Raw genomic sequence first — 11,546 nt, 5'->3', positions numbered from 1 at the left:
TAATTTTAAACGTTGGACCTATAATGTATTACTTTACACAAACCATAAGAACCCAATGTGTATTAACTACAAAAAGAAATAAGTTTGTAAATACATTAGACTTCAAATGTGTTGCTTTACACTTATTATTATTATTATTATATAAAAAGATTTATCAATTTAAAATAAACAAAACAGTTTATCAATTGTCAATGAATCCCAATAAATATAACACTCCACCTTCTGTTCCATCCCCCTTCACCCTCACCCATCTCAAAATAATAATAATATTAATTAATGGCTAAATACATAATCTCTGCTTCAGAGGCTGAATCCATGGCCAAATCCAAAGGTCTCACTGTCCCTCAACTATTACCATCACTCGTTAAATCAGCTCAAACCCTAGCTCGTCCACCCATCTCCAATTTCCACGTCGGCGCCGTCGGCTTATCATCCGACGGCCGGATCTTCTTCGGCGGAAACATTGAATTTCCCAATTTACCCCTCAATTATTCAATCCACGCCGAGCAGTTTCTGATTACTAACCTCGCCGCCCACGGCGGCGGCCCAAGGCTCCTTTACATGGCCGTCTCCGCCGCCCCTTGCGGCCATTGCCGCCAGTTTTTTCAAGAACTCCGGGGAGTCACCGATACCCAGATCGTGATTACTGATCAGCCGTTGGAAAACCCTGATTACAAACCCTTATCGTCGATTTTACCCGACCCGTTTGGCCCGTATGTTCTGCTGGATCAAGAAACGCCTCTGATTCTTGAGAAACATGATCACCGGTTGGAATTGAAGGTGAAAGATGAAAGCTTTATCGCCCAGAATGAGAATTTGTCAAATGGGTATTCGGAATTGGCGGGTAAGAATGACGTGGAGTTGAAACTGAAGGCGTTGGAGGCGGCGCGTGAGTCGCACTCGCCGTACAGTGGGTGTCCATCTGGGGTGGCGTTGATGGACTGTGATGGGAAGGTGTATAAGGGGTCTTATATGGAGTCCGCTGCGTATAACCCGAGTATGATGCCAGTGCAGGCGGCTTTGGTGGCGTATATGGTGGCGGGAGGTGTCGGGTATGAGCGGATCGTGGCGGCGGTGTTGGCGGAGAAGGAAGAGGCTTTGGTTAGGCAGGAGGATGCTGCTAGGTTGTTGTTGAAATATGTTGCACCAAAATGTGAGTTGAGAGTTGTCCATTGCGTGTAACTTGATTGATGATTAGAAGATAATGATGCAAAGTTAATAATAAACTTATTGATCAATGTTGAGCTCTACGAGCGAAATTATAGAAGATCCCCTTTAAGATCAAACAATTCCATCGAATTGAATGTGATTGTATGAGCTGTTTTATTGAATTATTGATCAAGATTTGTAATTTCCAAGTGTCTGATTTTAAATTAAATAAGGTAGTTTAAATAATGTTTGATGACAGTTGATCCATGAATCTTGTTTGTATTGTACCATTGGTAAGGCTGAGGGGTGTGGAGCGCGAGAAAGGGCGCGTGAGCCCATCCGCTCGCGCCCCGGGGCGCGAGCACCACACCACCGAGGCGCGAGAGGGGCGCGAGCGCGGAAATCCAGGCAGGCGTGGATGGGCTAGCGGCTGGGATAACGCGTAAATGGCCTGGGAATGCGTAAATAGAGCCGTTGGGCTCGTTTTTTATTAAAAAAAAAAAATTTTTTGCATCTATAAAACCAATATCAAACCCAAACCAACACCAATATCACATACCAATATCACATACCACACCCCAAACCCAAAATCACCCCATCTTCCAAACATTTTTTTAAAAACATGGCTGGAAATTGGTACCCAAACCTAGATTCAGATTACAGTTACGACGATTTATGGTTGGCACCGGACCAACCGATGTTTTATTCGGGGTCGCAACAATCATCCGGCTTTCAACCATCCAACATACAACCGTCTCCTAACTTTGTAGTTCCGGAGACACAAGAACCAGAAGGTGAAGCTGCAGGACAAAGAAGACGCGTCCACCGGAAAAAACAAGTTGCAACGGACGGGTCGGGTTCGGCTTCGACTGGAAGGACGAAACGGAAAACCACTCCGTGGTCATCGGATGAGAAGGAAGCCCTGTGTCGGGCTTGGATAGTCATTTCTGAGGATCGGCGTTGCGGTAATTGTTTTAACGTTTTTAAAAATGATTTTTAATAAAAAAGTTAAATAAAAAAGTTAAATGACTTACAAATTTATTTATGCATTTTGCAGCGGACTACCAAAAGAGCAAGGTCTTTTGGACAAAGGTTAGGGAGACGTTCTATTCGCTCGTTGGGAGTACAGAGCGGAACGCCGATATGATTTCGGGTCGGTGGACCGAAATCAGAAAATTTGTCGGCTTGTTTACTAATCTGTTCAACAGGAACGCCGGTCGTATGAGACCAAGTGGCAGTGACGATTTGGCGGTTTATAATTTCACTGTCGAAGAGTGGAAGCAGGAGTGCCTGCGGAGGTATGGGACGGTGAAGACGTGGGACGGTGTAAAGGTGTGGGAGAGGTTGAGAAGGTGTTCTAAGTGGGTTTAGCTGGTGGCGCCGGACCTTGATGCGGAAGTAGGGCCGAAACGGACTAAAACTAGTTCGTCTGGAGCGTATAGCACTTCCGCCGGGTCGGATTGCCGGGTTGGATTCGACCTAAACGTTGCGGGGGAGGAAACGTCTTCACCGCCGAGGAGGCGGCCATTGGGAAGGGACGCCAGGGGGAAAAAACCGGCTGAGGGGGAAGCCGTAAACATCAACGATCTTGTTGAATCCCTCAATAAATTCAACAAAACCATGGAGGTGGTCTCTAATGACAAAAAGGAAAAAAAAAGAATGAGAGATTTGGACTTCCTTTCAAGAAACTTCAGTAACCTAAATCCGGTCGACCAAATGCTGATGGAAAAACAAAAGGAACGTATCCGGAAGAGGTTGATCGAAGAAGACCAAGCCGAAGAATAAGAATAATGTTTTTTTTTAGTACTTTAATTTTTTTTTAGATATTAATGTGTTTTTTTAATTAATGTGTGTTTTTTTAAATAATTTATGAGTTTTTTTAATAATACGTTTTTTTAATACATTTATAAAAAAATAAAAAAAAACCGCTCGCGCCCCCTCTCGCGCCCCTCCACACCATGTCCCGGGGCGCGAGCACCACAACCAACACCCATCTTATCAAGTTTCTCTCTCTGCCACACGTCACAATATTATTGGCTGGAGCCCCCACTCGCGCCCCCTCTCGCGCCCCCCACACCCCTCAGCCTAAGTGGTGTTTAACTATGGTGGTAGGTGGTGGTTAGTGGTTATTACTTATTAGTATAGACTTTATTATTTTTGGATTTTATGTTATGTAACCAATTCCTTTAATAGTAACCATGACTTTCTAATTCAAGAAAGTATTAGCTATGTTGAAGCAATGCCAATGCTTAATGGCATAAAAGTATAAAACTTAAAATCACCTAATACCCTTGTTTCTCACCTTCCACACCCATTGTCTCTTCATTGTCTCTAAAAAGAGACAATGGCTCTTACAAAACAAATATTACTCCTAATCTTTGTTTATGGTTTTGTCATTTCCGTAACGTGCAAGAAGGTCACTCCTGCGCCTGACCCTGCACCGATAGCGGCCCTAACCCAATTCAAAGATGGAGAGGTAATACCAATAGACAAAAAGCATGAGCCTTTTGAATCCCCACTTCCTGCCATAGCAGGATTGGCGCCAACGTCACCAGATGAGGAAGATTACGATACAAAGGATAAAAAAGAAGACGGCTCGAAGGATGAGGAAGAAGACAATGGTGATTCAATGGATGAGAAGGAGGACGATTCAAAGGATGAGAAGGAAGACAATTCAAAGGACAAGAAGGATTCAAAGGATGAGAAGGAAGACAATTCAAAGGACAAGAAGGAAGACAAACCAGAGGATGAAGAGGAAGACGACTCAAAGGATGAGAAAGAAGATGAGTCAAGGGATAAGAAAAATGACGATTCAAAGGATAAGAAAGAAGAGGATTCAAAGGATAAGAAAAAAGACGATTCAAACGATGAGAAAGAAGGCGATTCAAAGAATAAGAAAGAAGATGATCCTAAGGATGATAAAAAGGACCATCCAAAGATGAACAAAGAAGGCGATTCAAAAGATGAGAAGAAAGGGGGTTCAAAGGATAAGAAAGAAGGCACTTCAAAGGAAAAGAAAAAAAACGAGTCAAAGGATAAAACAAAAGACAGTTCAAAGGCCGAGAAAGAAGGCGAGTCAAAGGATGAGATAGAAGACGGGTCAACGGATGAGAAAGAAGGCGATGTGGCAACCGTGGTAGGAAATCAAATGAGGAAAATTGAGAAAAAGATTCACGAGTTCAGTACATCACTCAAAGAACAGATGAACAGCCCCAAATCCCACGAGTGTTGTTTAGAGTGTGACGAGGTGCTAGGCGCAGCTCTTGATGATATCAAGAGGACTCTAGATAGCCTTGCAAACGATAACCTGGTAAAAGCCAATTTTGATGTTAGCGCGATTACAACCAATGTAGACACTTGCAATGAATGCTTTGAGGAGATGGTTGGTGGTGACCCAAAGGCCAAAAAACTAACTGATTATGTACAAAAGACCACCGGGGATGCCCTCGAGGCTCTTAAAAATGCAGAATCCTAAATCTTTCCCTTACACACAAAAAAGAAAGATTCGAGTCCTAGCTCCTACACATGAAGCTTTATATTTTGAATGATCCGAAGAACACAAAGAAAGATAATAGAATGTAGGTACTGATCGTTTGTACAAATTATGTTAGATAGACATACCAAGATTATTATATATGTAGGGAATTTGTAGCAGATAATATATGAAGCTTATCTTCTAACATATGAAATCCACTAATTCCTGATTTTCATTTATTGGGTGGAAGAACAGTTCCTTTGTAAATCTTCCACGGACCGCCATAGAATTTGGGTCTCATAAGTGGCACCGCCTCGCCTGGATGATCTTCCCAGTATTTTTCCTGTTTGTTGGAAATAAATGTAAGTAACTTGTAGCGAACAGATAATCGCTTTAAAAATAAACATTGTGGTGGTACAGTGTACCTTGTAAAGTTGCTCGGTGATTGCAGCTCCAATGACCCCAGTATAGAAAGCACATACATAGATTGTAACAAGAGGAGTGAATGATTTTGGGCGTTTGAATGGATCGACCATGGTCCAAAGAACTTCTTTCTCCCATTTAGTGTGCAGGTAATCAGCATATTTTCTCCACAAATAGGTTGTCATTCTTAAACTTGTTTAAATATTCCTAATTTGTAACAAAAAAAGTTTAAATGTTACAACCATACATATACCTAAATAATACGCGGTTTAAGATGGTCATAGTTTTAAATGAATGAGAAAGCAAAGGCATATACGCATGCACACATATAAGATCATATATAGATTCAAGTGTTGTACGTTTTATTTCCCCCTTGAAGATTCATCATCTCCGTTTTTAAGAGAATCAACCATTTGGGTGGTGATGCAAATGCTCAAGTTTAAAATTTGTATGATTTTACAAACTTTTGAAAAATGAAAACTAGGAAAATATTCATCAAACACAATAATTCTATATGTCAATACATGATTGTTACATGGAAAAAGCCACAAGGCACTAGAAATTCATGCATTTGAGTTAAATAGTCAATGCAGAAAAATATCGGATATCGGTAATTTTAATATCATGTAAAATTCGTATATATAGCAATTTAACACTAATAATTCAGTATAGTGTCCTACTACTATTAACAAATTAACCTTTTACAACTTGCAAAACACTAACACTCGTAGCAAGTAGGAACTAATTAAGACTTAAAACACTAACATTGAACACCAAAAATTGAAAACTAAGACTTAGAACACTAATATCGAGAATATCGGTGATATTGCCGACATTATCGGTACCGATACTTAACAAGGGACCGATAACCGATATATCACTGGGTGATATATTGGCGATATCGACTGCCTAGCATTTGAGGGGTGCGTACAGTGTAAGATGAATATTTGACCATTTGGGCTAGTCAGGCATTTCATCAAACAGACGACGAGCATGTATTCAAATGAAAATAGATCAGAAACAAAGATCAGGGAACAAGAAAGTGTAAACAGTGATTGTCAATCAAGAACAGCACACGAAATCGGCTAAATAGCAATCAGATAACAAATCAAATTCTACATACTAATACGAGATTGTAACATGAAAAACGGCAATCGAGCTGGTGCATATGTCAGGAACTACAAACTATTAATTGCCAGCCTTATAGTTGCACACTTATACAAGCTAGGGCTGTTCACGAGTCAAGCCATGGTGGGTTCGAGCTTGAGTTCGAAATTACACGAGGCAGCTCGGCTCGGCTCGGCTCAGCTCAAGCTTGAAGTTAAACAATCCTAAGATCGAGGCAACGAGCCGAGCTTAGGTCGAAATCGGCTTGGTTACAAAAATGAGCCAGCTCGACTCAGGTTTTTCAAGTCAACTCCTACTAACTAGTTATAATCGAGCTTTTAATGAACGAGCTACGATCCGCGGGCTTTTTGAAGTCCAGGCATTTAATCAAACAGTTGGTGGGCATGGACTCAAATGCGAATAGTTTATCAAATATCACAGAAAAGAAAGCTTTAACAGTAATTGTGAATTAATAAACCTTATACAGAATCAGCTAACTAACTAACCAACAGTTATCATTTATCATCAAACTAATTAATTTTACCATATGGGTTTTGCTCAAAAACTTAGTAAATTCAAAACACATGATCCTTTAACAGGTTATTATGGATAAAATAAAACAATTATTAGAAGGAAAGAAGACAAACCGCCGGAGAGATTAATGGAACCGGCGACTCCGATCGGCCGTTGAGGAGAGTGGAGCGGGTTGTATTTGTAATTTGTATGTATTGGATTTTTGGGGCAGTGGGTTTCCTTATTTTTACTTCCCTGTAACCTATTAACTTTTACAAGTTAAAATAATGACAAAATGTCAAAACTCGTTCTTTATGTTTGCATCAATTTTCAATGGTCGTCCTTTACAAACATGAATGCCATAAAATATCATTTATGTTTAAAAACCCTATCACGTTATGTCCTTTGGCTCTAACCCGGTTAATTTTTGTCGTTAAGTTTAGTCATGTGCAAGCCATATGAGGGTATTTTTGTAATTTTGCATATTTGTTTAATAATTAAAAATAAAGAAAATGATATATTTTAAAATATAAAATTATAACACTTTATCTCTCTTTATTCAACAGCCATTCATCTCTCTTCCTCTCTCTCATATTTCTCTCTTTACATCAAAAACCACCACCACACAATCGCAATCATCTCCGATGACTCTACCATCATCTCCACCACCGCCACCATCTTGAGAGACTCCACTAGCATCATCTTCAGTGACTCTTCCTGCAAATCAAGAACTTTATCAGCTTCCCCATAAAATCCACCACCACATCTTCATTTTCTTCAACAAAAACCACCCTATTCGTTCAAAATCACGTTTTCCAACCACCAATTTCAAAATCACATCACAAAATAGAGAGGGAATAGTTGAGAAGTAAATCTTGTTAACCCTAGGGGAGTTACAGTCGTAATCGCGGAAAAGGTTACGGCGGATCTGTTCACCCACACCGGTCAACTTTCCGTTCACTTACACCAAACCAACCATGATGAAATGTTTAGAGGTGAGTTGTTTCAGATCTGCACAAGGGTGTTTCAGATCAGGTTTGGGGGAACCACCATGTAGGTGGTTGTAACGGTCGGCGAAAGTGTGACGGTCGCCGGTTTAGTTTTCTTGAGAAAGATAATCAAGTGGTGTTTCAGATCGGGTTTGGGGGAACCACCGTGTAGGTGGCTGTGGTTGCAGTTGTGGCGATGGTTATATGTTGTAAAGAAAGAGGGAGTAGTGAGAGAAGAGAAATATATCTATTTCTTTAGTTTTAATTATCAAACATTTAAACAAATATGCAAAATTACAAAAATACCCTCATGTGACTTGCACATGACTAAACTTAACGACAAAAATTAACTGGGTTAGAAACAAAGGACATAACGTAATAGGGTTTTTAAACATAAAGGATGTTTTATGGAATTCATGTATGTAAAGGACGACCATTGAAAATTGATGCAAACATAAAGGACGAGTTTTGCCATTTTGTCTAAAATAATATTTGGGTATTATAACTTATTAAACATTTGAAAGAAGAAATAAGGAGTTTTCATAAGTTGGGATTTTGTAACTTATAAAAAACTCCTTATTTAAGGTATATGGAGCTACAAATAAGGAATCCCAAACATCCCCTTTGTTTATTCAAACTAATTATTTATTTATTAAAATACTAGCTTTATAACCCGTTAAACTAAAAACACTAAATGATTAAATTAAAAAAAAAGAAACATATATTTTATCAAATTAAATAGTTTAATAAGTTCAAATTATATTTAATGGAATATTACAAAGAATATGAATACGTGGTATATTCTTTACGCAATTTCTTCATAATCACGAAAAAAATGCACATACTAATTTTTATCTTGTAAATTGTTTTTTAATGTAATATCGAATTTTAACAAAAGATGATAAGATGTTTCATTACAAATAACATAAAAAGTAAACACCATATATAAAATTAACACGATTAAAACATTCTTTGTATTACAGATTTGAAAGAGATGGATGAGAATTCCATGAATTCCTGGAGGTTGAATGAATACGTGAAAATAAAATTGATATTCATTCATAATTTCTTCTTATTTTTATCTTCACATACATTGAAATATGTTTATAAACTGATTTAATAAAAAAAGGTATATATGATTTCATTAAAGATATTTATATTTGTATTATACTGACATAAACCGCATTTTTTTAATATCTATAATGCAGTAATTAGTTATTTGATTAAATGAAATATTGATATGTTTTGATTACATTGACATAAATAAGTTTTCATTAAAAATAGGAAAATAGTTTGAGCGGGAAATTTTGGTTAGGAATGGATCTCCAAGTGGCATGTGTCCATAGTTATTTACTTTATTAGAATATGTAGATGTAGATATGTCTAGGTGGTTTAGGTGGTTTAATAAAAAGCGCGTAAAGGGTTAATCAATACTCAATACCACACTTATTATTTTATTTATAAACATGTGAATTTGATTAGTTGGAAAATTCATGGCTCACTCCCCAAGCACTTGTGCCCGTAGGGGCTTCTTTCCCGTTGGCAACCATATGGAATGGTTTGGCCGATGAAATGCGAGTGAGGTAGCATGGGCGGATTGGGCACCACCCCACTACACCATAGCCTTATGTATGTGCGAAAACTATGGTTTTAAATAATGTGTTAGATTTCCTCATTCCAAATAGCTAGTGAATAAGGATATAGAATACATTAATATGTCGTTGTTACACAAACACCGGTGACAAACACATCATCGACACACCATATGTCCATATAGACGTCACTAACTCGTCATACAACTAATATGGTCATATGGGCTGTAAATAACAACTGGTAATAAGTATATAACCACAGATAACAGTCATACGACCAACAAGCTTATGCACAATTTTAAAAGTGGTGTACCAGTAAGTAACATGACTATATAATATAAGGGACCTTGGTCGATGGCAGGTATAAATTTGCATGACCATCATTGATTTCCGATTTTCCCCTCTTGTATATGGTGTGAACCTTCTGTTATTTATAATTCTTGTTAACTTATGTTTGGGACTTATATAAATACAAACATACAAAATCTCCGAACTTATAAGAAAGCGAGTGAAGAAACACTAAGTGACCCTTGCAGATTAAGGATAATCTTAGGGTTAAGTAGATGTTTCCCACGAGGGCTAGCTCCGGCAAAGATGGTTATTCTTCTCAACCTGCAAAACAGACACCGTAAGCTCGTCACTGAGAAGGGGGGGGGGGGGGTTCCTCCTTGTGACCACTCTCCGGCGTGAGAATCAGACTAGATTGCTCTGAATATAAGTGTATATAGAGAGAAATAGCTAGAGAGAAGATGATGATACCGTTCCAAGGTGTTGGAGTATTTATAGCCGAAGGTAGGTTTCCAAGCAGGTACGGCCAGCTGTATATAATATTCCTTTTCCACCAACCATGGGCTATGTTCGTGCCACGATGGGAGTTGGTGGGTAGGCAGCGGCTGATAGTGACATTTTGTACTGGAGCGTGCTCCTCTTCGTACTATTGTCGGTGAGCTGTCACCCTGTGATTGGTTCATGGGTCGCTTTTGTCAGATCTTGTCTATTTGTCCATATCTTGGTAGGTATAGTACAAAAGATCTTCTAGAAGCGTACGGACTGGCTCTTTTGGGCGGGAATATTCCCGCCCTGCTCATTCCTTCTTCAGGTGACATTACTGAAGTATTAAGAGTTAGTGCCTTATGCGTGTAGCCTTACTGTTAGTGCGGGTGGCCTTCCTTCTTGGCTTGTACCCACAACTGCGGGGACAGGCAGGGTACTGTACCAAGGGAGGCTTTCCTGCGGGAACAGCTGGCTTACTGCGTGTAAGGTCTTCATCTCTCTGAGCATGGTGGGTCCTGCGGATCCAGTTGGTCTTTGCGCAGACGTACCTCTTCAAGGTGAGTCTTGCGGGTCCAACTGGGCTTTGCGGGGACCTACCTCTTCAAGTCCCCCCAGTCCATTGTTCTCATGAAATAAGTGAGGTGAACTTTTGGACTTTATGCAAGGAGTTTTAAAGGGGTTTTCGTTTTTTAAGGTTCTCCGTGGGGATTCTTCCCGCAGTTTTCCTAATGTCAATTGCAGAAAATTCCCGACTTTTTCTGCCTGATCTTTGGGTCTGATGCGGGTAGGTGCGTAACCTCTCCGCAAGTCGGGAGCGTTGAGTTTCACTTGTGTAGATTCTCCACGGGGTATTGGTAGTTTTAGACATAGTGATCAGTTATGTTAAACAACCAATTCCACCCTGAAGCTTCAAACAATCTAGTTCTCAACGTTCCCGCCATACGGGGGTGTTATTTCCCTTTCCGCAAGCATGACCCATAAGATCCATCTTGGGTTCAATTCCCTGCAAGTGCTGAGTATGTGAAGAGGTAGGTCCCCGCAAAGCCCAGTTGGACCCGCAAGACTCACCTTGAAGAGGTACGTCTGCGCAAAGACCAACTGGATCCGCAGGACCCACCATGTTTAGAGAGATGAAGACCTTATACGCAGTAAGCCAGCTGTTCCTGCAGGAAAGCCTCCCTTGGTACAGTACTCTGCTTGTCCCCGCAGTTGTGGGTACAAGCCAAAAAGGAAGGCCACCCGCACTAACAGTAAGGCTACACGCATAAGGCACTAACTCTTAATACTTCAGTAATGTCACCTGAAGAAGGAATGAGCAGGGCGGGAATATTCCCGCCCAAAAGAGCCAGTCCGTACGTTTCTAGAAGATCTTTTGTACTATACCTACCAATGTATGGACAAATAGACAAGATCTGACAAAAGCGACCCATGAACCAATCACAGGGTGACAGCTCACCGACAATAGTACGAGGAGGAGCACGCTCCAGTACAAAATGTCACTATCAGCCGCTGCCTACCCACCAA

At 40.0% G+C, this 11,546-nt stretch overlaps 3 protein-coding genes across 4 annotated transcripts; 2 read left to right on the top strand and 1 right to left on the bottom strand.

Annotated features, from left to right (window-relative positions):
- The first annotated feature begins 213 nt into the window (after positions 1-213).
- LOC143539911 (cytidine deaminase 1-like) lies at positions 214-1,392 on the top strand. The gene has a single exon (XM_077033101.1). The coding sequence runs from the start codon at positions 277-279 to the stop codon at positions 1,180-1,182; it is 906 nt and encodes a 301-aa protein (XP_076889216.1). The 5' UTR covers positions 214-276; the 3' UTR covers positions 1,183-1,392.
- Positions 1,393-3,493: 2,101 nt separating this feature from the next.
- Positions 3,494-4,653, top strand: LOC143539868 (uncharacterized). The gene has a single exon (XM_077033060.1). The coding sequence runs from the start codon at positions 3,494-3,496 to the stop codon at positions 4,622-4,624; it is 1,131 nt and encodes a 376-aa protein (XP_076889175.1). The 3' UTR covers positions 4,625-4,653.
- Positions 4,654-4,677: 24 nt separating this feature from the next.
- On the bottom strand, positions 4,678-6,877 carry LOC143539887 (uncharacterized protein At4g29660). 2 transcript variants are annotated; one of them, XM_077033073.1, is made up of 3 exons: positions 6,823-6,876; positions 5,050-5,254; positions 4,678-4,967 (listed from the first exon to the last, which is right to left on the bottom strand). In XM_077033073.1, the coding sequence occupies exons 2-3, from the start codon at positions 5,230-5,232 to the stop codon at positions 4,857-4,859; spliced, it is 294 nt and encodes a 97-aa protein (XP_076889188.1). In that variant the 5' UTR covers positions 5,233-5,254; positions 6,823-6,876; the 3' UTR covers positions 4,678-4,856. The 2 variants fall into 2 exon arrangements, with proteins under 2 accessions (XP_076889188.1, XP_076889187.1); XM_077033072.1 differs by having other exon boundaries at positions 4,680-4,967; positions 6,802-6,877.
- Positions 6,878-11,546: the final 4,669 nt, after the last annotated feature.

This window comes from Bidens hawaiensis, unplaced genomic scaffold (assembly GCF_021521415.1).
Source record: "Bidens hawaiensis isolate Kalapana, Puna unplaced genomic scaffold, B.hawaiensis_p1.1 tig00012085_1, whole genome shotgun sequence".
Lineage (NCBI taxonomy): Eukaryota > Viridiplantae > Streptophyta > Magnoliopsida > Asterales > Asteraceae > Bidens > Bidens hawaiensis.
The sequence above is the reverse complement of the archived record's forward strand: the minus strand, read 5'-3'. Positions and strand labels throughout refer to the sequence as shown.